The sequence below is a fragment of the Schistocerca serialis genome, chromosome 11, assembly GCF_023864345.2.
Source record: "Schistocerca serialis cubense isolate TAMUIC-IGC-003099 chromosome 11, iqSchSeri2.2, whole genome shotgun sequence".
Lineage (NCBI taxonomy): Eukaryota > Metazoa > Arthropoda > Insecta > Orthoptera > Acrididae > Schistocerca > Schistocerca serialis.
This window is the reverse complement of record NC_064648.1, coordinates 121,581,854-121,606,528: the sequence shown is the minus strand read 5'-3', so window position 1 is coordinate 121,606,528 and position 24,675 is coordinate 121,581,854. Positions and strand designations below refer to the sequence as shown.

Sequence of the window (24,675 nt, the reverse complement as noted above, 5' to 3'; positions counted from 1 at the left end):
AGCGTGTGGGACTATGTGGAATAGTGACAGTCAATAAGCCCTCAATTTGGTAGCTGTGTGGGACCTCATGACCGGTGTGTGTCACTTCAGGTGGATATACCATAACTGAAGAGATGAACAGACTCCCTTCCTCCTCGGATTGTGGCCATTGTCGAGGCTTGAGGCCTTATTACATGGTATTGGTGTCATGTCCTCTGGGGGGGGGGGGGGGGGACTAAATTTTTTTCCAGTGTACTTACCTCAATTTACTTCATTTCGCGCAGAGTAACAGGTCGATGTCTGTGTTACCTTCTGACATGACAATGAAGTTTGAATAAGGAACAAAAACATTACAGAATATTTGTTTATTCTTTAGTATTAGAACTAAAACAGAAATACTGTCCAACATAACTGTTCAAAAAATCGAAAATGTTATTCCCATCTGGTGCGACACTCTTACAGTCAGATCTAGTTCTCCTGTTCTTCACTGCTTATACTCTTATACTATTCTGTTCTTTGTTATGGGTGCATTATCCACTGATCGGAAAAAACCACAACACCAAAAAAAAAAAATTTATGTTGAGTAATGCAATGTCGGGAATACATTTCTCTTGGTAACATATTTAAGTGATTAACACTCTGAGGTTAATTTAAGTGCGAGATAAGCCATTCAAATGTGAAATACTATGTTGATAACAGGTTTAATCGCCAGAATGTTGAATGCAAGCATGAAAACGAACATCCATTGCATTTTACAGGTGCTGAGTGTCAGATTGTGGGCTAGAGGTCCATGGCCGATGCATTTGATCAGTCAATTCAGGGGCAGTTAATGGTGGTTGTGAATGATGCTAGAGTTGTCGTCCCATTGTGCTCAGTTGCAGACAGATCTGGTGGCCGAGCTGGCGAAGGGACATGTCGACACACTGAAGAGCATGTAGGGTTACAACAGCAGTATGTGGTCGAGCGTTATCCTGTTGGAAAACACACTATGGAAAGTGTTCTTGAATTGCAGCGCAATAGGTCGTATCACCAGATTTACGAACAAATTTGCGGTCAGAGTGAGTGGGATAGCCACGAGAGTGCTCCCGCTGTCATACATAATCACACCCCAGACCATAACTCCAGGTGTAGGTCCAGCGTGTCTAATATGGAGGATGCTAAGTTCACCCAACCTGGATATAAAGTGACGTCATTATGACGTATACACGCTTTAGTCGATTAACGCACCTATCGACTTTTACGAACGTTCGAGATTCTATACTGTCGTCCGCTAGTGGTTTGTTTTGACACGTGCGATTCTGAAAACAGCTCAGTGTGGCAGCGTATATGTCTTTCGCCATAATAAAAGAGCTGGATATTAATAGAAATATTCCTGACCGTGGCACAATTTCAGTGCAGTAATGTGTTCATTGAAAATTTGTGTGTGTGTGTGTGTGTGTGTATGTGTGTGTGTAAGTATAATCCCAGATCACGTAAGAAACAGATTGACCGTCCTTATGGCAGAACAGGCAACCGAAAAAATAGTTTTCCCGTCGGTCAACAGATGTCCCAGGCGACGCTACAATGCTGGCCGGTATTACACTATCAAATTTCTTTGTCCAATATCTTTGTCCAAAATCTCTGTCAAAGATATTTGATAGTGTAATAGGGACTTTGTCAAATGTCGTCCAATATTTGATCAAATCTAGGGCCTCGCTGTATATTTGATCAAAGAAACCGCTTGTCTTCTGTTGACTGCAATGTGACATGTTACCACATGGAGCGCTAGCATATCTGCAGCGTTCTGTCGTCTGTAGTGTTTTTATAACCATTGCCGGTAAATACAATTGGTGTGTGTCGACAACTACAAAATTAATAGAGATGTCTGAAGCTGATGAGGCGCTTTACAACGTGAGGCACCCTGAATACAAAGATAGATTAAGAACATTGGAGACTTAACCTGACCTAACCTAACATTGAAACTTCCTGGCAGATTAAAACTGTGTGCCCGACCGAGACTCGAACTCGGGACCTTTACCTTTCGCGGGCAAGCGCTCTACCATCTGAGCTACCGAAGCATTACTCACGCCCGGTACTCACAGCTTTACTTCTGCCAGTACCTCGTCTCCTACCTTCCAAACTTAACAGAAGCTCTCCTGCAAACCTTGCAGAACTAGCACTCCTGAAAGAAAGAGCACTTGCCCACGAAAGGCAAAGGTCCCGAGTTCGAGCTTCGGTCGGGCACACAGTTTTAATCTGCCAGGAAGTTTCATATCAGCGCACACTCCGCTGCAGAGTGAAAATCTCTTTCTGGAAACATCCCCTAGGCTGTGGCTAAGCCATGTCTCCGCAATATCCTTTCTTTCAGGAGTGCTAGTTCTGCAAGGTTCGCAGGAGAGCTTCTGTAAAGTTTGGAAGGTAGGAGACGAGGTACTGGCAGAAGTAAAGCTTTGAGTACCGGGCGTGAGTCGTGCTTCGGTAGCTCAGATGGTAGAGCGCTTGCCCGCGAAAGGCAAAGATCCCGAGTTCGAGTCTCGGTCGGGCACACAGTTTTAATCTGCCAGGAAGTTTCATATCAGCGCACACTCCGCTGCAGAGTGAAAATCTCATTCTGGAAACATCCCCTAGGCTGTGGCTAAGCCATGTCACCGCAATATCCTTTCTTTCAGGAGTGCTAGTTCTGCAAGGTTCGCAAGAGAGCTTCTGTAAAGTTTGGAAGGTAGGAGACGAGGTACTGGCAGAAGTAAAGCTGTGAGTACCGGGCGTGAGTCGTGCTTCGGTAGCTCAGATGGTAGAGCGCTTGCCCGCAAAAGGCAAAGGTCCCGAGTTCGAGTCTCGGTCGGTCACACAGTTTTAATCTGCCAGGAAGTTTCATATCAGCGCACACTCCGCTGCAGAGTGAAAATCTCATTCTGGAAACATCCCCTAGGCTGTGGCTAAGCCATGTCTCCGCAATATCCTTTCTTTCAGGAGTGCTAGTACTGCAAGGTTCACAGGAGAGCTTCTGTAAAGTTTGGAAGGTAGGAGACGAGGTACTGGCAGAAGTAAAGCTGTGAGTACCGGGCGTGAGTCGTGCTTCGGTAGCTCAGATGGTAGAGCGCTTGCCCGCGAAAGGCAAAGGTCCCGAGTTCGAGTCTCGGTCGGGCACACAGTTTTAATCTGCCAGGAAGTTTCATATCAGCGCACACTCCGCTGCAGAGTGAAAATCTCATTCTGGAAACATCCCCTAGGCTGTGGCTAAGCCATGTCTCCGCAATATCCTTTCTTTCAGGAGTGCTAGTTCTGCAAGGTTCGCAGGAGAGCTTCTGTAAAGTTTGGAAGGTAGGAGACGAGGTACTGGCAGAAGTAAAGCTGTGAGTACCGGGCGTGAGTCGTGCTTCGGTAGCTCAGATGGTAGAGCGCTTGCCCGCGTATTCAAAGGTCCCGAGTTCGAGTCTCGGTCGGGCACACAGTTTTAATCTGCCAGGAAGTTTCATATCAGCGCACACTCCGCTGCAGAGTGAAAATCTCATTCTGGAAACATCCCCTAGGCTGTGGCTAAGCCATGTCTCCGCAATATCCTTTCTTTCAGGAGTGCTAGTTCTGCAAGGTTCGCAGGAGAGCTTCTGTAAAGTTTGGAAGGTAGGAGACGAGGTACTGGCAGAAGTAAAGCTGTGAGTACCGGGCGTGAGTCGTGCTTCGGTAGCTCAGATGGTAGAGCGCTTGCCCGCGAAAGGCAAAGGTCCCGAGTTCGAGTCTCGGTCGGGCACACAGTTTTAATCTGCCAGGAAGTTTCATATCAGCGCACACTCCGCTGCAGAGTGAAAATCTCATTCTGGAAACATCCCCTAGGCTGTGGCTAAGCCATGTCTCCGCAATATCCTTTCTTTCAGGAGTGCTAGTTCTGCAAGGTTCGCAGGAGAGCTTCTGTAAAGTTTGGAAGGTAGGAGACGAGGTACTGGCAGAAGTAAAGCTGTGAGTACCGGGCGTGAGTCCTGCTTCGGTAGCTCAGATGGTAGAGCGCTTGCCCGCGTATTCAAAGGTCCCGAGTTCGAGTCTCGGTCGGGCACACAGTTTTAATCTGCCAGGAAGTTTCATATCAGCGCACACTCCGCTGCAGAGTGAAAATCTCATTCTGGAAACATCCCCTAGGCTGTGGCTAAGCCATGTCTCCGCAATATCCTTTCTTTCAGGAGTGCTAGTTCTGCAAGGTTCGCAGGAGAGCTTCTGTAAAGTTTGGAAGGTAGGAGACGAGGTACTGGCAGAAGTAAAGCTGTGAGTACCGGGCGTGAGTCGTGCTTCGGTAGCTCAGATGGTAGAGCGCTTGCCCGCAAAAGGCAAAGGTCCCGAGTTCGAGTCTCGGTCGGGCACACAGTTTTAATCTGCCAGGAAGTTTCATATCAGCGCACACTCCGCTGCAGAGTGAAAATCTCATTCTGGAAACATCCCCTAGGCTGTGGCTAAGCCATGTCTCCGCAATATCCTTTCTTTCAGGAGTGCTAGTTCTGCAAGGTTCGCAGGAGAGCTTCTGTAAAGTTTGGAAGGTAGGAGACGAGGTACTGGCAGAAGTAAAGCTGTGAGTACCGGGCGTGAGTCGTGCTTCGGTAGCTCAGATGGTAGAGCGCTTGCCCGCGATAGGCAAAGGTCCCGAGTTCGAGTCTCGGTCGGGCACACAGTTTTAATCTGCCAGGAAGTTTCATATCAGCGCACACTCCGCTGCAGAGTGAAAATCTCATTCTGGAAACATCCCCTAGGCTGTGGCTAAGCCATGTCTCCGCAATATCCTTTCTTTCAGGAGTGCTAGTTCTGCAAGGTTCGCAGGAGGGCTTCTGTAAAGTTTGGAAGGTAGGAGACGAGGTACTGGCAGAAGTAAAGCTGTGAGTACCGGGCGTGAGTCGTGCTTCGGTAGCTCAGATGGTAGAGCGCTTGCCCGCGATAGGCAAAGGTCCCGAGTTCGAGTCTCGGTCGGGCACACAGTTTTAATCTGCCAGGAAGTTTCATATCAGCGCACACTCCGCTGCAGAGTGAAAATCTCATTCTGTAACCTAACATTACCCTCTCCTGTAGCAAGGAATCGGAGTGTTACAGTGAGCCTGTCTTCTGAAGATGTAGCAGTTCTTAAGTGAATATTGTGCTTTGTGATATGAGGATACACTTCATTGAGCACATACAGAAATGGATGCTCATCCATTCTTAAGTAATTGATGTACGACTTGATCTCTTCCACTGTAAGCTCACGTAACAAGTTTTGTTGAATGCTTTTATCGTGTCGTCGTAAAACCCACGGTTTCACCCAGATTAGATTAGTTTTTTCGTTCCATAGATCTGTGCTGAGGAGATCCTCGTGGATGTGGAACATGTCGATTTTTTTAAGCTGAAATACCAATACTAATAGTATGAATAAATACAATACATCATTTGTTTCTATTACAAATTTCGCCAATGGAGTAGAAGGAGTTGGCCAGTAGTAAGTCTTTCAGGCTCCTTTTAAACTGATCTTTATTTCTAACTAAATTATTTATGTTTGCTGGCAAATTATTGAAGGTGAGTGTTCCTGTGTAGTGGACCCCTTTTTGGACTAAAGTAAGCGCTTTTAAGTCCTTGTGCAGATCATTTTTGTTCCTGGTATTGTATGTATGAATTGGGTTGTTTGTTGGAAAAAGAGATATATTATTTACGACAAATTTCATTAAGAAGTAAATATACTGAGAGGCAGTAGTTAGTATACCCAGTTCTTTGAAGAGGTTTCTGCAGAAGGTCCGTGAATTTACTCCACAAATAATACGTATTACACGCTTTTGGACCTTGAAAACTTTTGTTTGTCTTCAAGATTTACCCCCAAAATATTATCCCATATGACATTATGGAATGAAATTATGCAAGCTTTTTCATTTTTATGTTGCCTATGTCTGCTAACACTCGAATTGCAAATACAGATTTGTTAAGGCCTTTCTGCAGTTCTGTGGTGTGCTCCTCCCAACTGAATTTATTATCAAGTTGTAATCCCAGGACTTTTAAGACTGTCAACCTCGTATGTATGGTTCCATTTTTCCCCCCACTTCTTTTCCGCATGTGCACACAATGCAATTGGAGTACGTAGAACTGCTGCGGTTAAATAACAAGTTGTTGTCAGCCATCTTGAACTTTGACGAAAAATTTGATGACAGTGTAATACCCCTTCTAGCGCTACGTCAAAGATCTTTGTCAAATATATTGGACGGAATATTGGATCACATCTTTGATCAAATCTTTGACAAAGAAATTTGATAGTGTAATACCGGCCTAACTGACCTGTCCATGTCGCGGAATTGGCAACGCTGTGTCTTCTGTGACTTGAATGCCGCTGATTTGCGTTCGGCTAGAGCGATGCGCGCGAAATGCATTCGTCACACTGCTGACTGTAATACCTCATGATGGGCTGTGGTTTTTCCCGAGTTTTCAATCTAAGAATGTAGATTAGCTCCTGTAATTCTACAAATCAAGTTTATTTCTCACAATCATATGCGAAATGAAATAAATGAAACGTAACACACAAACATTTCTCGCGAGTTACTGTTTAAAATGCAGACTGTGTTGCAGTCACATAGGTTTTACACTCGCCTTCCATGCCGTCTATTTCCTCTTTGCTATACAGCTCTTCTCATACGGATTATGGTGGTAAAAAAGATCTCCACGTGCAGTTTAACTCTAGAAAGTTTCCAATATCCGCACTCCGTTATGATGCGAATTAATGCTGGATATATTTCAGTGACAGTCATTTCAAATTTAAATTCTTTTACTTTGCATGTAACTTATCGTAAATGATATAAGAGTGGCACAAAACGATGAATTTTGGATTGTTGTTGAAAGGGGGCTTCAAACGCGGTAATATACAAGTGGAAGCGTGTTTTTCGAGCATATTTTGGCGGTGTCAACTTTGAAGAGCCACAGACGGCAAACCATAATTATGTTAAAAATTGCCCGCATCTCGTGGTCGTGCGGTAGCGTTCTCGCTTCCCACGCCCGGGTTCCCGGGTTCGATTCCCGGCGGGGTCAGGGATGTTCTCTGCCTCGTGATGGCTGGGTGTTGTGTGCTGTCCTTAGGTTAGTTAGGTTTAAGTAGTTCTAAGTTCTAGGGGACTTATGACCACAGCAGTTGAGTCCCATAGTGCTCAGAGCCATTTGAACCATTTTTGTTAAAGATTTACTTTGTACAGTTTAAAGATAACCCTCAAATATTCGCAACAGAGGTACGCTTTTATCTGCAACACAGTTATTACTGGGGATACGCGCACTCGCGCAGACCTGTTACTATAAGCAGTGTTGTTTTCGAGTGAACGCTGTGAGAGGATTATTAGCGCACAGATAAAAAAAATTAAAATAGGCAGCGCCTATAGTTTGCATGTTATGCTCGTTCTCTTCAATTCTCCTCCCTTCATTCCAGTATAAACGCTTGTTCACAAGTATCAACGAATGGCAGTGAAAATTGGCGAATTATCTATGAATACTCGTTTGCAGCAGTGTAAACGAGGTTTTACACTCGTTCACTTCGTTCGCTCTAGTATATACCAGGATTTAGAGGGACCGATGACCTAGCAGTTAGATGACGGCTATTATTCATTTATTTCACTGTTGCGATTTCAGCTCTAGAGCCATTTTCAAGTACCAATGGAAAGGTCTTGTAAGGTAATGCTTCTTAAATTGTTTACCAAATGTTACCACACTATGCTTTGCATTTTGTTATCCATATCTTATATTGGTTTCAGTTTTCACATTGCACACAAAAATGCCTCCACAGCCAAAATTACAATAGTGCAGTGAATAAACGGTTTAAAAAAGTCCAAATCGCAGCAAAGATTTCATTTAAAAATTGTATGCTATGATTCTTGTACAGGAACGGCTGCCACGTTATATCAGAATATAAGATCGACAAAATTTAGATAGGATCGAATGCTTAGGGATCTTTATTAATTCTTACTCGTAACTAATTTATTGATTTATCTGAATTTAAAATCCACTCTCGTAACCTTTCTTTATCTTTGACGGGAAATCTGAACATTTTTAGTTCAGGATTTGTCCATCTACTCCTTCCACAGTTGATATACTCGCAGGCCCTCGGCATGATGACTCGATCCACTACCACCGGTATGTCAGTAACAGCTAGTGGTGGGGAGCTCGTGAATGAGTCGTTCAAATGAACGCTTCACTCCAGTGAAGTGTGAACTAACCACTCAATTTCAATGAACTGGTACTTCAAACTCTCCACAGATAGCACACTCCACACTTTTTTTCTAGTTCGTTCACTCACTCTCTTCCCCTCTCCCTCTCCCACTACATTGGCGCTACGTCACTCATTCTCCCTTCACTTCAGTCCTCCCTCTACTACCTGTCGACGAATCGCGCGGTGAAATACACTTACAACAACAGTTGCACTTTGCTTTCCCATCACCTAAATCGGCGAAGAAACCCCAAATTTCACTACTTCTACGCGATCGCTAGTTGCTAGCCATTGTATAAGCGTGAACAGACACAAAAATTGCTTTCCGAATAAAATAAAGAGGGACTTTACCTGAAATCGTACCAGTGACTACAGGTGACAGTTTACGTTTTGAATTTAGAGGGTTATTATTCTCAACAAAAATAAAATATACAGGAAAACTTCTGAATAATTACTTAACGTAGGTATATAAACTTTGTGACAGTGGTAAACATACTCATTCTATTCTGGATTAAATTTTAAAAGGAACATAAAATTGGACTTAATTTCGTTAGTAGCCCTAGTTTTCAGTCCATAAACACAACAAATAAGGTTTCACTTGGCAGATGAAGACTCTTTTTGGCGCTTCATGAAAAAATGTCGAGCAAGGTTAAACGTAATACCTTCTTTATATGTGACAGGCTTCTCTGTTTATCTTTCCTTTGTCCCCTTCGACCATGCTGTATTTAAGTTACCTCAGACGCTGTAAGACGCAAAACATTACGTGGACGTTACTTCATAGTTCGGCCATCTGTTGGTAAAATTATGAAGTATTACGAAGCTTTATTGTACGAGCGAGGCGAAGCGAGCGTAGCCGCGGCTGAGCGGCGAACTGGGCAACTTCGCCAGGCTTCCGTACTTCATGAATGAACTACTTCATTTGAACGCTTCACGGCAAAGAGTGAAATGAATGAAGTACTTCACGGGAATGAACGAGTTCGACCCATCTCTAGTAACAGCTGTACTTTACAGATGCCATATGGTGGAAAGCTGCATGCGTTCGGACGATGTTGCCACATATTTCACAGAACGGAGTGCCATCTAGTGGTTGGTGCCACAAGTAAGGGTGTGACGCTGTTGCCGCCTGGTGGTTGTTCCCTGACAAGGGTTATCTGCTAGACCAAGCGATTGGGCAATCTGAAACTTCCTGGCAGATTAAAACTGTGTGCCCGACCGAGACTCGAACTCGGGACCTTTGCCTTCCGCGGGCAAGTGCTCTACCAACTGAGCTACCGAAGCAGGACTCACGCCCGGTACTCACAGCTTTACTTCTGCCAGTACCTCGTCTCCTACCTTCCAAACTTTACAGAAGCTCTCCTGCGAACCTTGCAGAACTAGCACTCCTGAAAGAAAGAGCACTTGCCCGCGAAAGGCAAAGGTCCCGAGTTCGAGTCTCGGTCGGGCACACAGTTTTAATCTGCCAGGAAGTTTCATATCAGCGCACACTCCGCTGCAGAGTGAAAATCTCATTCTGGAAACATCCCCCAGGCTGTGGCTAAGCCATGTCTCCGCAATATCCTTTCTTTCAGGAGTGCTAGTTCTGCAAGGTTCGCAGGAGAGCTTCTGTTAAGTTTGGAAGGTAGGAGACGAGGTACTGGCAGAAGTAAAGCTGTGAGTACTGCGCGTCAGTCGTGCTTCGGTAGCTCAGTTGGTAGAGCACTTGCCCGCGAAAGGCAAAGGTCCCGAGTTCGAGTCTCGGTCGGGCACACGGTTTTAATCTGCCAGGAAGTTTCATATCAGCGCACACTCCGCTGAAGAGTGAAAATCTCATTCTGATTGGGCAATCTGTTTCTTACGTGATCTGGGGTATAATCTAACTTCTGCACCATTTCAGTGCAGTAATGTGTTCATTGTAAATAAGTATTACAGTAATTATATTACATGTTTATTACCTTATAAATAAATAAAAAACTTTTTTATTTTAAATTCAGTGCATTAGTATTTGTAAAATGACTCTTAGTGTTCATTAAAAAATGACGATCATTCCACTTGGGACCTGTGGAATGGTACATTAGCTTATTTATTTTAGTTGTAAATATTTGTCATGTATTATTGTTTTTCTGACATGTTCCACATCCTGGAGGACCTCCTCACTACGGATCAATTAGAATGAAAGTAAATCTAATGTAATCTAAAAAAGTATTGTGATCGTATGTGATCTTGATTGTTGTCGTGACTGCGATCACTGTTGTGGCCATTTACGCAATCATGATCATTTTAGTGATCTTTGATAATCGTGATTATGACTGTGGTTGTTATCTTTACAGTAGTGTGGCCATTGACACGAGTGTGGTTCTGATCATTATTATGAATAGGCTAATGACGACTATCGTGATTATGACCACATTCATCATAGTAAAATGTTAATGTCGAGTGACTAGGGCCTCCCGTCGGGGAGACCTTTTGCCGGGTGCAAGTCTTTCGGTTCGACACCGCTTCGGCGATTTGCGCGTCGATGGGGATAACATGATGACGAATGGGACAACACGACACCCTGTACCTTAGTGGAGAAAATCTCCGACCCATCCGGGAATCTAACCCGGGCCCTTAGGATTGACTTTCTGTCACGCTGACCACGCAGCTACCGAGGGTGGATATTTATCATAGTGATTTACTAATGATCATAATGATTGTCATTATCATTTAGTGACCAGCTGTGTGGCTGGATTGAAGAGTTTTTAGCAGACAGAACACAGCATGTTGTTATCAATGGAGAGACGTCTACAGACGTTAAAGTAACCTCTGGCGTGCCACAGGGGAGTGTTATGGGACCATTGCTTTTCACAATATATATAAATGACCTAGTAGATAGTGTCGGAAGTCCCATGCAGCTTTTTGCGGATGATGCTGTAGTATACAGAGAAGTTGCAGCATTAGAAAATTGTAGCGAAATGCAGGAAGATCTGCAGCGAATAGGCACTTGGTGCAGGGAGTGGCAACTGACCCTTAACATAGACAAATGTAATGTATTGCGAATACATAGAAAGAAGCATCCTTTATTGTATGATTATATGATAGCGGAACAAACACTGGTAGCAGTTACTTCTGTAAAATATCTGGGAGTATGCGTGCGGAACGATTTGAAGTGGAATGATCATATAAAATTAATTGTTGGTAAGGCGGGTACCAGGCTGAGATTCATTGGGAGAGTGCTTAGAAAATGTAGTCCATCAACAAAGGAGGTGGCTTACAAAACACTCGTTCTACCTATACTCGAGTATTGCTCATCAGTGTGGGATCCGTACCAGATCGGGTTGACGGAGGAGATAGAGAAGATCCAAAGAAGAGCGGCGCGTTTCGTCACAGGGTTATTTGGTAACCGTGATAGCGTTACGGAGATGTTTAGCAAACTCGAGTGGCAGACTCTGCAAGAGAGGCGCTCTGCATCGCGGTGTAGCTTGCTCGCCAGGTTTCGAGAGGGTGCGTTTCTGGATGAGGTATCGAATATATTGCTTCCCCCTACTTATACCTCCCGAGGAGATCACGAATGTAAAATTAGAGAGATTCGAACGCGCACGGAGGCTTTCAGACAGTCGTTCTTCCCGCGAACCATACGCGACTGGAACAGGAAAGGGAGGTAATGACACTGGCACGTAAAGTGGCCTCTGCCACACACCGTTGGGTGGCTTGCGGAGTATAAATGTAGACGTAGATTATGACTTTGGTCATTATTGTGATCATGCTTTGAGCATTATGGTGAATTTCCTTGTGTTATTATGATGATTATAATGATCATCATCACCACTGCAAAAAAATTTTATGGCTTTCACTGCCAGATGCACTGACTGGTACGAGATCGAAGACCGCTGAACCATAAAGTGAAAATATTGTAAGCAGCAGCAGTTGAGCTTGTGTTGTGTAATGTTTTGAAGGTGTTTCTCCGCCAAGTGACGAGAAGCCGTCCCCGGGGGATTACCCTGCTGAAGATGGCAGAGGACCTCCTCAACAGCTACTCCAGTCTCCAGGCGCTGGTCCCGTCGATGTCGGTGTCACCGGCGCCGCTGATGGTGGCAACGGCAATGGCAAGAGAGCCGGCCGCACCGACAACCGGAGGTACAAGACTGCTGGGGCCATAGACGACATCAAGGTAGGTCTCTCCGCCCTACACTATCTTGCCTCTAAATTACATATGTTGGTATTCGTAATTGTTTTTAGAAATGGCGAAAAATTTAAGTGTCTCTGGCTACTGTCAGAGGAAGTTGGGCCAATAAATAAGCGCCAGAATACTGCATACCGTTCCATATTACGCGCGTGTGCTTTTCTTGAAGATCTCGTTGACGACATTTGATTCAGTTTTTCCGTGGGCAATGGTCAGTGTACTACAACAAGTGCAAGTGTGTATGTCTACATCTACATCTACATCTACAAGATTACTCTGCAATTCACATTTAAGTGCTTGGCAGAGGGTTCGTCGAACCACAATCATACTATCTCCCTGCCATTCCACTCCCGAACAGCACGCGGGAAAAGCGAACACCTAAACCTTTCTGTTCGAGCTCTGATTTCCCTCATTTTATTTTGATGATCGTTCCTACCTATGTAGGTTGGGCTCAACAAAATATTTTCGCATTCGGAAGAGAAAGTCGGTGACTGAAATTTCGTAAATAGATCTCGCCGCGGCGAAAAACGTCTTTGCTTTAATGACTTCCATCCCAACTCGCGTATCATACCTGCCACACTCTCTCCCCTATTACGTGATAATACAAAACGAGCTGCCCTTTTTTTCACCCTTTCGATGTCCTCCGTCGATCCCACCTGGTAAGGATCCCACACCGCGCAGCAATATTCTAACAGAGGACGAACGAGTGTAATGTAAGCTGCCTCTTTAGTGGACTTGTTGCATCTTCTAAGTGTCATGCCAATGAAACGCAACCTTTGGCTCGCGTTCCCCACAATATTATCTATGTGGTCTTTCCAACTGAAGTTGTTCGTAATTTTTACACCCAGGTACTTAGTTGAATTGACAGCCTCGAGAATTGTACTATTTATCGAGTAATCGAATTCCAACGGATTTCCTTTGGAACTCATGTGGATCACCTCACACTTTTCGTTATTTAGCGTCAACTGCCACCTGACACACCATACAGCAATATTTCCTAAATCGCTGTGCGACTGATACTGGTCTTCGGATGACCTTACTAGACGGTAAATTACAGCATCATCTGCGAACAACCTAAGAGAACTGCTCGGATTGTCACCCAGGTCATTTATATAGATCAGGAACAGTAGAGGTCCCAGTTTTACTCGATGATTTGCCGTCGATTACTACGAACTGCGACCTTCCTGACAGGAAATCACGAATCCAGTCGCACAACTGAGACGATACCCCATAGGCCTGCAGCTTGATTAGAAGTCGCTTGTGAGGGACGGTGTCAAAAGCTTACCGAAAATCTAGAAATACGGAATCAACTTGAGATCCCCTGTCGACAGCTGCAGAATTATATCAAACTACACTAGAGTCATGACTTCTTAGCAGACAGAACTCAACATCTCATTTACTACAGAAGGCGCTCGATAGATGTTAAGGAAATTTCAGGATTACCTCAAGGCTCTGTTTTAGGGCTGCTATTGTTTACAATACAGGGTGATCCTAAATGCCACCGACAAAATTCTGGAGGTTGTTCTAGGATGTCTTTTGAGTGTTTAACTATCGTAGACCTGTAGTCACAGGGTAATAACATAATTACAACATATTTAATTAAGTTTGTTGTCCCAGTTACATTCCGAGTGAATCCCTTAACAACAGAATACAGAGTATTGGGACAGGTCTGAGACAGATGTAAAAGTACCGTGACGTGGTTGCCATCGCTGTGCGAACATATGTGTCAGTGTGGTGCCATTGTGACACTTTTCCATTGCCGTTAGTGTACTTAGACACGAATTGTATACCGGTCAACTCTACATCTGCATCTACAACCGTACTCCACAAGCCACGTTGCGGTGCATGGCAGGGGGTACCTTGTACCACTACCACGCGTTCCTTTCCTGTTCCTCACGCAAATGGATTGAGGGGAAAGCGACTGTTTGTGTACTTCTGTACTAAGGGTGGGAAAAGCAGACTGGTTAAAGCTTCCGAATAACTGGGATTTTTTGGTACTTGTCTGCTCTAAGTTATAACAAGTTTTTTATTTTTTGCACATAACAAGGTAAAAAAACCGAAATATCAATTAGTCATTGCAGGTGAGCTACAATTTTTCGCTTTTAAATATGCCTTTTGCAATAAACGACTAATTTTCATTTGAAAAATTTGCATTGCTTTCAGTATTGCGTTATTACAGAAAATGGGAAAAGTGGTAAGGGCTATTTTAATAACAATGCCGACGGAAACGAGCAGAAAACGCGTGGCATAAGAACTGGCATAGGATTTCTGAGACAATAATACAGTCTGTTTGAAAAAGAACTCCGTAGTTTTAATGTCTCCTAGAATCTGTACAAGGTGACATACACTATTCTAGTTTGCGGTGTTTGATTCATCAACTCTCCAAGTTTGCCTCCCCTGCAGTTGGCAGGTCTGTTTGCCCTTGAGACGGTACCAGTGCTGTTTTTTTCCTCTGTTCCGTCAGTTCAGGTGTGCGTCCAGTGTAGTGTAGAGCAACTCAGCAACAATGTACGACGCAACAGAAAGCGCAGTGTGTTATTCTGCTTTTGAAAACTGAGTCAGTTATAACAGTGCAGCGTAATTTCAGACGTCAACATGATGGTGAACCAGCTACTGTGGCATGTTGACAGAGTACGTCTTTCCCCAAATGGACGATATTGAGGCGGAAAAGGGACTAGTGTTTTTCCAAGGTGGCGCCCCACCTTATTACAGTAACCATGTGTCTGCAGCGCTTGACCCTCCCTTTCCAGGAAGGTGGATAGGTAGGGCTGGCCCAATACCTTGGCAACCACGATGCTCAAGCTTAACCACACTGGAGTTTTGGAGACACATAAAAAATGTTGTGTCCAGTGAAAAGATCAGCGACATCAATTACACTCCTGGAAATTGAAATAAGAACACCGTGAATTCATTGTCCCTGGAAGGGGAAACTTTATTGACACATTCCTGGGGTCAGATACATCACATGATCACACTGACAGAACCACAGGCACATAGACACAGGCAACAGAGCATGCACAATGTTGGCACTAGTACAGTGTATATCCACCTTTCGCAGCAATGCAGGCTGCTATTCTCCCATGGAGACGATCGTAGAGATGCTGGATGTAGTCCTGTGGAACGGCTTGCCATGCCATTTCCACCTGGCGCCTCAGTTGCACCAGCGTTCGTGCTGGACGTGCAGACCGCGTGAGACGACGCTTCATCCAGTCCCAAACATGCTCAATGGGGGACAGATCCGGAGATCTTGCTGGCCAGGGTAGTTGACTTACACCTTCTAGAGCACGTTGGGTGGCACGGGATACATGCGGACGTGCATTGTCCTGTTGGAACAGCAAGTTCCCTTGCCGGTCTAGGAATGGTAGAACGATGGGTTCGATGACGGTTTGGATGTACCGTGCACTATTCAGTGTCCCCTCGACGATCACCAGTGGTGTACGGCCAGTGTAGGAGATCGCTCCCCACACCATGATGCCGGGTGTTGGCCCTGTGTGCCTCGGTCGTATGCAGTCCTGATTGTGGCGCTCACCTGCACGGCGCCAAACACGCATACGACCATCATTGGCACCAAGGCAGAAGCGACTCTCATCGCTGAAGACGACACGTCTCCATTCGTCCCTCCATTCACGCCTGTCGCGACACCACTGGAGGCGGGCTGCACGATGTTGGGGCGTGAGCGGAAGACGGCCTAACGGTGTGCGGGACCGTAGCCCAGCTTCATGGAGACGGTTGCGAATGGTCCTCGCCGATACCCCAGGAGCAACAGTGTCCCTAATTTGCTGGGAAGTGGCGGTGCGGTCCCCTACGGCACTGCGTAGGATCCTACGGTCTTGGCGTGCATCCGTGCGTCGCTGCGGTCCGGTCCCAGGTCGACGGGCACGTGTACCTTCCGCCGACCACTGGCGACAACATCGATGTACTGTGGAGACCTCACGCCCCACGTGTTGAGCAATTCGGCGGTACGTCCACCCGGCCTCCCGCATGCCCACTATACGCCCTCGCTCAAAGTCCGTCAACTGCACATACGGTTCACGTCCACGCTGTCGCGGCATGCTACCAGTGTTAAAGACTGCGATGGAGCTCCGTATGCCACGGCAAACTGGCTGACACTGACGGCGGCGGTGCACAAATGCTGCGCAGCTAGCGCCATTCGACGGCCAACACCGCGGTTCCTGGTGTGTCCGCTGTGCCGTGCGTGTGATCATTGCTAGTACAGCCCTCTCGCAGTGTCCGGAGCAAGTATGGTGGGTCTGACACACCGGCGTCAATGTGTTCTTTTTTGCATTTCCAGGAGTGTATTTACGGGAAAGAATCATCGCAGCAGTTGGGACAGTTACACCTGAAATGTTTGTGAATACGTGGCGAGAAGTGCAATATCGTCACGACATGTGCAGGGCAACAAATGGATCCCATGTTGAGGTCCACTAACATTAAACAAAACTTGAAGGAATTCTCTTTCACGATATTAATTTCCTGATTAAATTTATACTTAAAACTAGGGAGTTCTTTTTCAAACACCCTGTGTATCTGTTACAGTGTGGCATGGCCTAATGGTTCAAATGGCTCTGAGCACTATGGGACTTAACTTCTGAGCTCATCAGTCGCCTAGAACTTAGAACTACTGAAACCTAACTAACGTAAGGACATCACACACATCCATGCCTGAGGCAGGATTCGAACCTGCGACCGTAGCGGTCTTGCGGTTCCAGACTGCAGCGCCTTTAACCGCACGGCCACTTCGGCCGGCCCCAGCTCATGGATTTGTACTTTCTCACTATCGTCTTCGGACATCAGTTGTACTACAGACCGGCACCATCCCTAGTGTAGAAGTTCTTGTAAAGTGCAGTATCAGTGATCATACAATGCTCCATTTACTTTAAAAGATGAAAAAACTGAAGGAGCCACAACGAATTTGTGATACAATGTCAGGAGAAAACTTAAAAATTAACAGTTCATTCATAGTTTGCAATAAAAACAGAAAGTAGCTGACCTGCTGCCATTGCCCAATATATGGGAAGAGAATTTTTTTTTTATATAAAACTGTAAGTACTGGCTAACAGCACATAGTGGCTCGCCTTTCATGCATTCTTTTAAAAAAAAAATTGGGACTAAAGCCCTTGTTGTTGTTGTTGTGGTCTTCAGTTCTGAAACTGGTTTGACGCAGCTCTCCATGCTACTCTATCCTGTGCAAGCTGCTTCATCTCCCAGTACCTACTTCAACCTACATCCTTCTGAATCTGCTTAGTGTATTCATCTCTTGGTCTCCCCTCCACGCTGCCCTCCAATGCTAAATTGGTGATCCCTTGATGCCTCAGAACATGTCCTACCAACCGATCCCTTCTTCTGGTCACGTTGTGCCACAAACTTCTCTTCTCCCCAATCCTGTTCAGTACTTCCTCATTAGTTATGTGATCTACCCATCTAATCTTCAGCATTCTTCTGTAGCACCACATTTCGAAAGCTTCTATTCTCTTCTTGTCCAAACTATTTATCGTCCATGTTTCACTTCCATACATGGCTACACTCCATACAAATACTTTCAGAAACGACTTCCTGACACTCACAACTATACTCGATGTTAACAAATTTATCTTCTTCAGAAACGCTTTCCTTGCCCTTGACAGTCTACATTTTATATCCTCTCTACTTCGACCATCATCAGTTATTTTGCTCCCCAAATAGCAAAACTTCTTTACTACTTTAAGTGTCTCATTTCCTAATCTAATTCCCTCAGCATCATCCGATTTAATTCGACTAGATTCCAATATCCTCGTTTTGCTTTTGTTGGTGTTCATCTTATATCCTCCTTTCAAGACACTGTCCATTCCATTCTACTGCTCTTCCAAGTCCTTTGCTGTCTCTGACAGAATTACAATGTCATCGGCGAACCTCAAAGTTTTTATTTCTTCTCCATGGAATTAATACCTACTCCGAATTTTTCTTTCGTTTCCTTTACCGCTTGCTCAATATACAGATTGAACAACATCGGGGAGAGGCTACAACCCTGTCTCACTCACTTCCCAATCGCTGCTTTCCTTTCATGTCCCTCGACTCTTATAACTGTCATCTGGTTTCTGTACAAATTGTAAATAGCCTTTCGCTCCCTGTATTTTACCCCTGCCACCTTTAGAATTTTAAAGAGAGTATTCCAGTCAACATTGACAAAAGCTTTCTCTAAGTCTACAAATGCTAGAAACGTACGCTTGCCTTTCCTTAATCTTTATTCTATGGTAAGTCGTAAGGTCAGTATTGCCTCACGTGTTCCAGTATTTCTACGGAATCCAAACTGATCTTCCCCGAGGTCGACTTCTACTAGTTTTTCCATTCGTCTGTAAGGAATTCGTGTTAGTATTTTGCAGCTGTGGCTTATTAAACTGATTGTTCGGTAATTTTCACATCTGTCAACACCTGCTTTCCTTGGGATTGGAATTATTATATTCTTCTTGAAGTCTGAGGGTATTTCGCCTGTTTCATACATCTTGCTCACCAGATGGTAGAGTTTAGTCAGGACTGGCTCTCCCAAGGCTGTCAGTAGTTCTAATGGAATGTTGTCTACTCCGAGGGCCTTGTTTCGACTCAGGTCTTTCAGTGCTCTGTCAAACTCTTCACGCAGTATTGTATCTCCCATTTCATCTTTATCTACATCCTCTTCCATTTCCATAATATTGTCCTCAAGTACATCGCCCCTGTATAGATCCTCTATGTACTCCTTCCACCTTTCTGCTTTCCCTTCTTTGCTTAGAACTGGGTTTCCATCGGAGCTCTTGATGTTCATACAAGTGGTTCTCTTATCTCCAAAGGTCTCTTTAATTTTCCTGTAGGCAGTATCTATCTTACCCCTAGTGAGATAAGCCTCTACATCCTTACATCTGTGCTCTAGCCATCCCTGCTTAGCCATTTTGCACTTCCTGTCGATCTCATTTTTGAGACGTTTGTATTCCTTTTTGCCTGCTTCATTTACTGCATTTTTATATTTTCTCCTTTCATCAATTAAATTCAATATTTCTTCTGTTACCCAAGGATTTCTACTAGCCCTCGTCTTTTTACCTACTAGATCCTCTGCTGCATTCACTACTTCCTCCCTCAAAGCTACCCATTCTTCTTCTACTGTATTTCTTTCCCCCATTCCTGTCAATTGTTCCCTTGTGCTCTCCCTGAAACTCTGTACAACCTCTGGTTCTTTCAGTTTATCCAGGTCCCATCTCCTTAAATTCCCACCTTTTTGCAGTTTCTTCAGTTTTAATCTACAGGTCATAACCAATAGATTGTGGTCAGAGTCCACATCTGCCCCTGGAAATGTCTTACAATTTAAAACCTGGTTCCTAAATCTCTGTCTTACCATTATATAATCTATCTGATACCTTTTAGTATCTCCAGGGTTCTTCCATGTATACAACCTTCTTTCATGATCCTTAAACCAAGTGTTAGCTATGATTAAGTTGTGCTCTGTGCAAAATTCTACGAGGTGGCTTCTTCTTTCATTTCTTAGCCCCAATCCATGTTCACCTACTACGTTTCCTTCTCTCCCTTTTCCTACACTCGAATTCCAGTCACCCATGACTATTAAATTTTCGTCTCCCTTCACTATCTGAATAATTTCTTTTATTTCATCATACATTTCTTCAATTTCTTCGTCATCTGCAGAGCTAGTAGGTATATAAACTTGTACTACTGTAGTAGGTGTGGGCTTCGTATCTATCTTGGCCACAATAATGCGTTCACTATGCTGTTTGTAGTAGCTTACCCGCATTCCTATTTTCCTATTCATTATTAAACCTACTCCTGCATTACCCCTATTTGACTTTGTGTTTATAACCCTGTAGTCACCTGACCAGAAGTCTTGTTCCTCCTGCCACCGAACTTCACTAATTCCCACTATATCTAACTTTAACCTATCCATTTCCCTTTTTAAATTTTCTAACCTACCTGCCCGATTAAGGGATCTGACATTCCACGCTCCGATCCGTAGAACGCCAGTTTTCTTTCTCCTGATAACGACATCCTCTTGAGTAGTCCCCACCCGGAGATCCGAATGGGGGACTATTTTACCTCTGGAATATTTTATCCAAGAGGACGCCATCATTTAATCATCCAGTAAAGCTGCATGCCCTCGGGAAAAATTACTGCCGTAGTTTCCCCTTGCTTTCAGCCGTTCGCAGTACCAGCACAGCAAAGCCGTTTTGGTTATTGTTACAAGGCCAGATCAGTCAATCATCCAGACTGTTGCCCCTGCAACTACTGAAAAGGCTGCTGCCCCTCTTCAGGGACCACACGTTTGTCTGGCCTCTCAACAGACACCCCTCCGTTGTGGTTGTACCTACGGTACGGCTATCTGTATCACTGAGGCACGCAAGCCTCCCCACCAACGGTAAGGTCCATGGTTCATGGGGGGGGGATTAAAGCCCTTCTGGCCTGTTATTTATTTTATACGTGACATGTAAGTACAGTCTCTGTCTTGTATTGCCGCGCGCGATTAGCCGAGCGGTCTGAGGAGCTGCAGTCATGGACGATGCGGCTGGTCCTTGGGGAGGTTCGAGTCCTCCCTCGTGTGTGTGTGTGTTTGTCCTTAGGATAATTTAGGTTAAGTAGTGTGTAAGCTTAGGGATGGATGACCTTATCAGTTAAGTCCCATAAGATTTTACACACGTTTGAACATTTCTGTCTTGTATTGTTAGTGAGTACTTACTTTTATATACAAATTTTCTTTTCCCATAAATTTGTAATTATGTTATAGGCCACTTTAAACATTTAAATTCTGATGAAGGCACTCTTAGAAGTGTTGAAACCTGGTTAAGAAGACTAAAAATTGTGACTGAGGGCTCATTTGTTTCAACTGTAACACATACAAAGTCCCAGTCTTTAGGCCGTCCAATCTAATCACTTTCACGAATGAGGAATGATGAGGACAACCCAACCCATCCGGGAATCGAACTCGTGACCCCATGATCCAGAACAGAGTTACAACTGTTGATGTCCTCCTAATGAAACGGTGGCGGGACATGGCTATTCGCAAGCGTGTGGAGGGACTAGGGATGGCGATTATTGCTGAAATGATCGGTTTTCTTTATTTAAAAACAATATCGATGTGTCTTACTTCGTGAATTTTATTTGTTTGAATGTAATTTTTTGAAATTTTTAGTGGCAACTAAAATCGACCATATGGAAAGTATACGCTGTGGACTTTTACCTCTGCAAACTCCTCAAAATTTCGTGCAATGGTTTACTACATCTAATGCTGCACAATAACTGCGTTGAACATTTAAACAAAGTTAAGTCATTTATGGGGGAAGGTATCAGTGAAGAAGATGTGTAAAAATCAAATTATTGGGCCAAATAGTTTTTGTGAAATCGAATGATAAGTGTGTCAAAGCAGTCGGAACACCATGTGTCAGCACAGGCGATCAGTGCAGTGATGACAAAATGCGGGGAGCACGTCTCTGTAGCAGCGAAAGGGTTAATGCGGCCGTGGTGGCTTTACTTCATAAACTGCGCGCTCTCCCCTAAACGTAAGTTTGCGAATTATACTGTACTATGGCGCTGCTTCTCTTGGCGCGTACAACTGGCAACGCAGCAATCTCCCGCGTCTGGGCGGGCATGCGCGAGCCGCCAAGATAAAAAAATTGAACTATGATTACAGAAGTTCAGCGATGGGATGTTGAACAAAATATAAAGCTAAATGAATCAACAAAAGGTATGTAGTGTCTAAGCTATGGTGTTACAACCTGAGTACAAATGACAGCTCTGCCAGTGCACTGACCATTTATACCGTGTTTACGCGACACTGCCGCGATTTGTGTATGTTCATATCAGTGTCCCGTGACTTAAGTCACGTGTCTGTAGCGCTGATGTGTGAAGAGGGTGTAATGTGAGTCGTGCATGCGTGTGTCTTGTTTCAGAAACAGGAGTCGCGCGACTGCAGCATCCACAAGCGGCTGTCCTGGAACTGCGGTCGCCAGCAGCAGCAGCCGGGGGCGGCGGGGGCGGCGGCGGCCGTGGGGGCGGGCAGCGGGGGCGGCAGCCAGGAGAGCGTGCGCTCGTCCAGCGGCGTCAGTTCCGGGGGCAGCGCCGGCTGCCTACTGCCGCAAGGTACGCTCGCCTGAAGATGACGTCGCGCGGTGCTGCCGAAACGTCTCCCCTTCAACCTATCGAACAGTTTTATGCCAATCGCCGAGTAGTTCTATGCCAGTCGCCGAACAGTTCTATGTCAGTCGCCGAACAGTTCAATGCCAGTCGCTGAACAGTTTTATGCCAGTCGCTGAATAGTTCTATGGCAGTGACCGAACAGTTTTATGCCAGTCGCCATCTCCCCGTATCTACATCTACACTGCTGGCCATTAAAATTGCTACACCACGAAGATGACGTGCTACAGACGCGAAATTTAACCGACAGGATGTAGATGCTGTGATATGCAAATGATTAGCTTTTCAGAGCATTCACACAAGGTTGGCGCCGGTGGCGACACCTACAACGTGCTGACATGAGGAAAGTTTCCAACCGATTTCTCATACACAAACAGCAGTTGACCGGCGTTGCCTGGTGAAACGTTGTTGTGATGCCTCGTGTAAGGAGGAGAAATGTGTACCATCACGTTTCCGACTTTGATAAAGGTCGCGATTGCGGTTTATCGTATCGCGACATTGCTGCTCGCGTTGGTCTAGATCCAATGACTGTTAGCAGAATATGGAATCGGTGGGTTCAGGAGGGTAATACGGAACGCCGTGCTGGATCCCAACGGCCTCGTATCACTAGCAGTCGAGATGACAGGCATCTTATCCGCATGGCTGTAACGGATCGTGCAGCGACGTCTCGATCCCTGAGTCAACAGATGGAGACGTTTGCAAGACAACAACCATCTGCACGAACAGTTCGACGAGGTTTGCAACAGCACGGACTATCAGCTCGGGGACCGTGGCTGCAGTTACCCTTGACGCTGCATCACAGACAGGAGCGCCTCCAATGGTGTACTCGACGACGAACCTGGGTGCACGAATGGCGAAATGTCATTTTTTCGGATGAATTCTGGTTCTGTTTACAGCATCAAGATGATCGCATCCGTGTTTGGTGACCATACTGGCGTATCACCCGGCGTGATGGTATGGGGTGCCATCGGTTACACGTCTTGGTCAGCTCTTGTTCGCATTAACGGCACTTTGAACAGTGGACGTTACATTTCAGATGTGTTACGGCCCGTGGCTCTACCCTTCATTCGATCCTTGCGAAACCATACATTTCAGCAGGATAATGCACGACCGCACGTTGCAGGTCATGTACGGGCCTTTCTGGATACAGAAAATGTTCGACTGCTCTCCTGGCCAGCACACTCTCCAGATCTCTCACCAATTGAAACGTCTGGTCAATGGTGGCCGAGCAACTGGCTCTTCACAATATGCCAGTCACTACCCTTGATGAACTGTGGTATCGTGTTGAAGCTGCATGGGCAGCTGTACCTGTACACGCCATCCAAGCTCTGTTTGACTCAGTGCCCAGGCGTATCGAGGCCGTTATTACGGCCAGAGGTGGTTGTTCTGAGTACTGATTTCTCAGTATCTACGCACCCAAATTGCGTGAAAATGTAATCACATGTCAGTTCTTGTATAATATATTTGTCCGATGAATACCCGTTTATCATCTGCATTTCTACTTGGTGTAGCAATCTTAATTGGCAGTAGTGTACTTGGCTACTCTGCGTATCGTACTTCAGTGCCTGGCAGAGAGTTCATCGAACCACCTTCACAATAATTTTCCATTATTCCACTTCTGAACAGCGCGTGGAAAAAACGAACACCTATATCTTTCCGTGAGGGCTCCGTTTTCCCTTATTTTACTATAATGATCACTTCTCCATATGTAGCTGAGTGTCATCAAAATATTGTCGCATTTGGAAGAGAAACTGGCTGGTTAAAATTTCGTGAAAAGATCCCACTTCAATAAGAGGTGTGTTTGTTTTAATGGCGTCCACAGCAAATGCTGTACCACGTCCCTCACAGTCTCTCTATTTCTAGATAATACAAAACGTGCTGCCCTTCTTTGAACTTTCTCGATGCACTCCGTGAATCCTATCGGGTAAGGATCCCACTGCACACAGCAGTACTCCAAAAGCGGACAGTTAAGCGTAGTCTAGGCAGTTTCTTTAATAGATCTGTTGTATTTTCTGGGTGTTTTCCCAGTCAAACGGTGTCTTTGGTACGCCTTCCCCACATTTTCTGTGTGTTCTTAACAATTAAGCTGTTCGTAATTGCAATTCCTATGTATTTATTTGAATGGATGGCCTTTATGTTTGATTGATTCATCGTGTAACCTTTCAGCACATGACCTCACAATTTTCAGTATTTAGGATCAATTACCAATTTTCGCACCATACAGATATCTTTCCTAAATCGTTCTGCAATTTGTTTTGATCTT

At 45.0% G+C, this 24,675-nt stretch overlaps 1 protein-coding gene and 1 non-coding gene across 2 annotated transcripts in view; one reads left to right on the top strand and one right to left on the bottom strand.

Annotated features, from left to right (window-relative positions):
* The window catches only part of LOC126426523 (pleckstrin homology domain-containing family G member 5), a 556,069-nt gene that overhangs the window by 428,104 nt on the left and 103,290 nt on the right, over positions 1 to 24,675 (top strand). The window contains exons 17-18 of the mRNA XM_050088427.1: positions 12,046 to 12,260; positions 22,169 to 22,263. Coding sequence (XP_049944384.1) covers positions 12,046 to 12,260; positions 22,169 to 22,263 — 310 coding nt within the window. The remainder of the gene's footprint in view (positions 1 to 12,045; positions 12,261 to 22,168; positions 22,264 to 24,675) is intronic.
* Positions 9,339 to 9,413, bottom strand: Trnap-cgg (transfer RNA proline (anticodon CGG)). The gene has a single exon. It is a non-coding gene; the product is annotated as a tRNA-Pro (tRNA).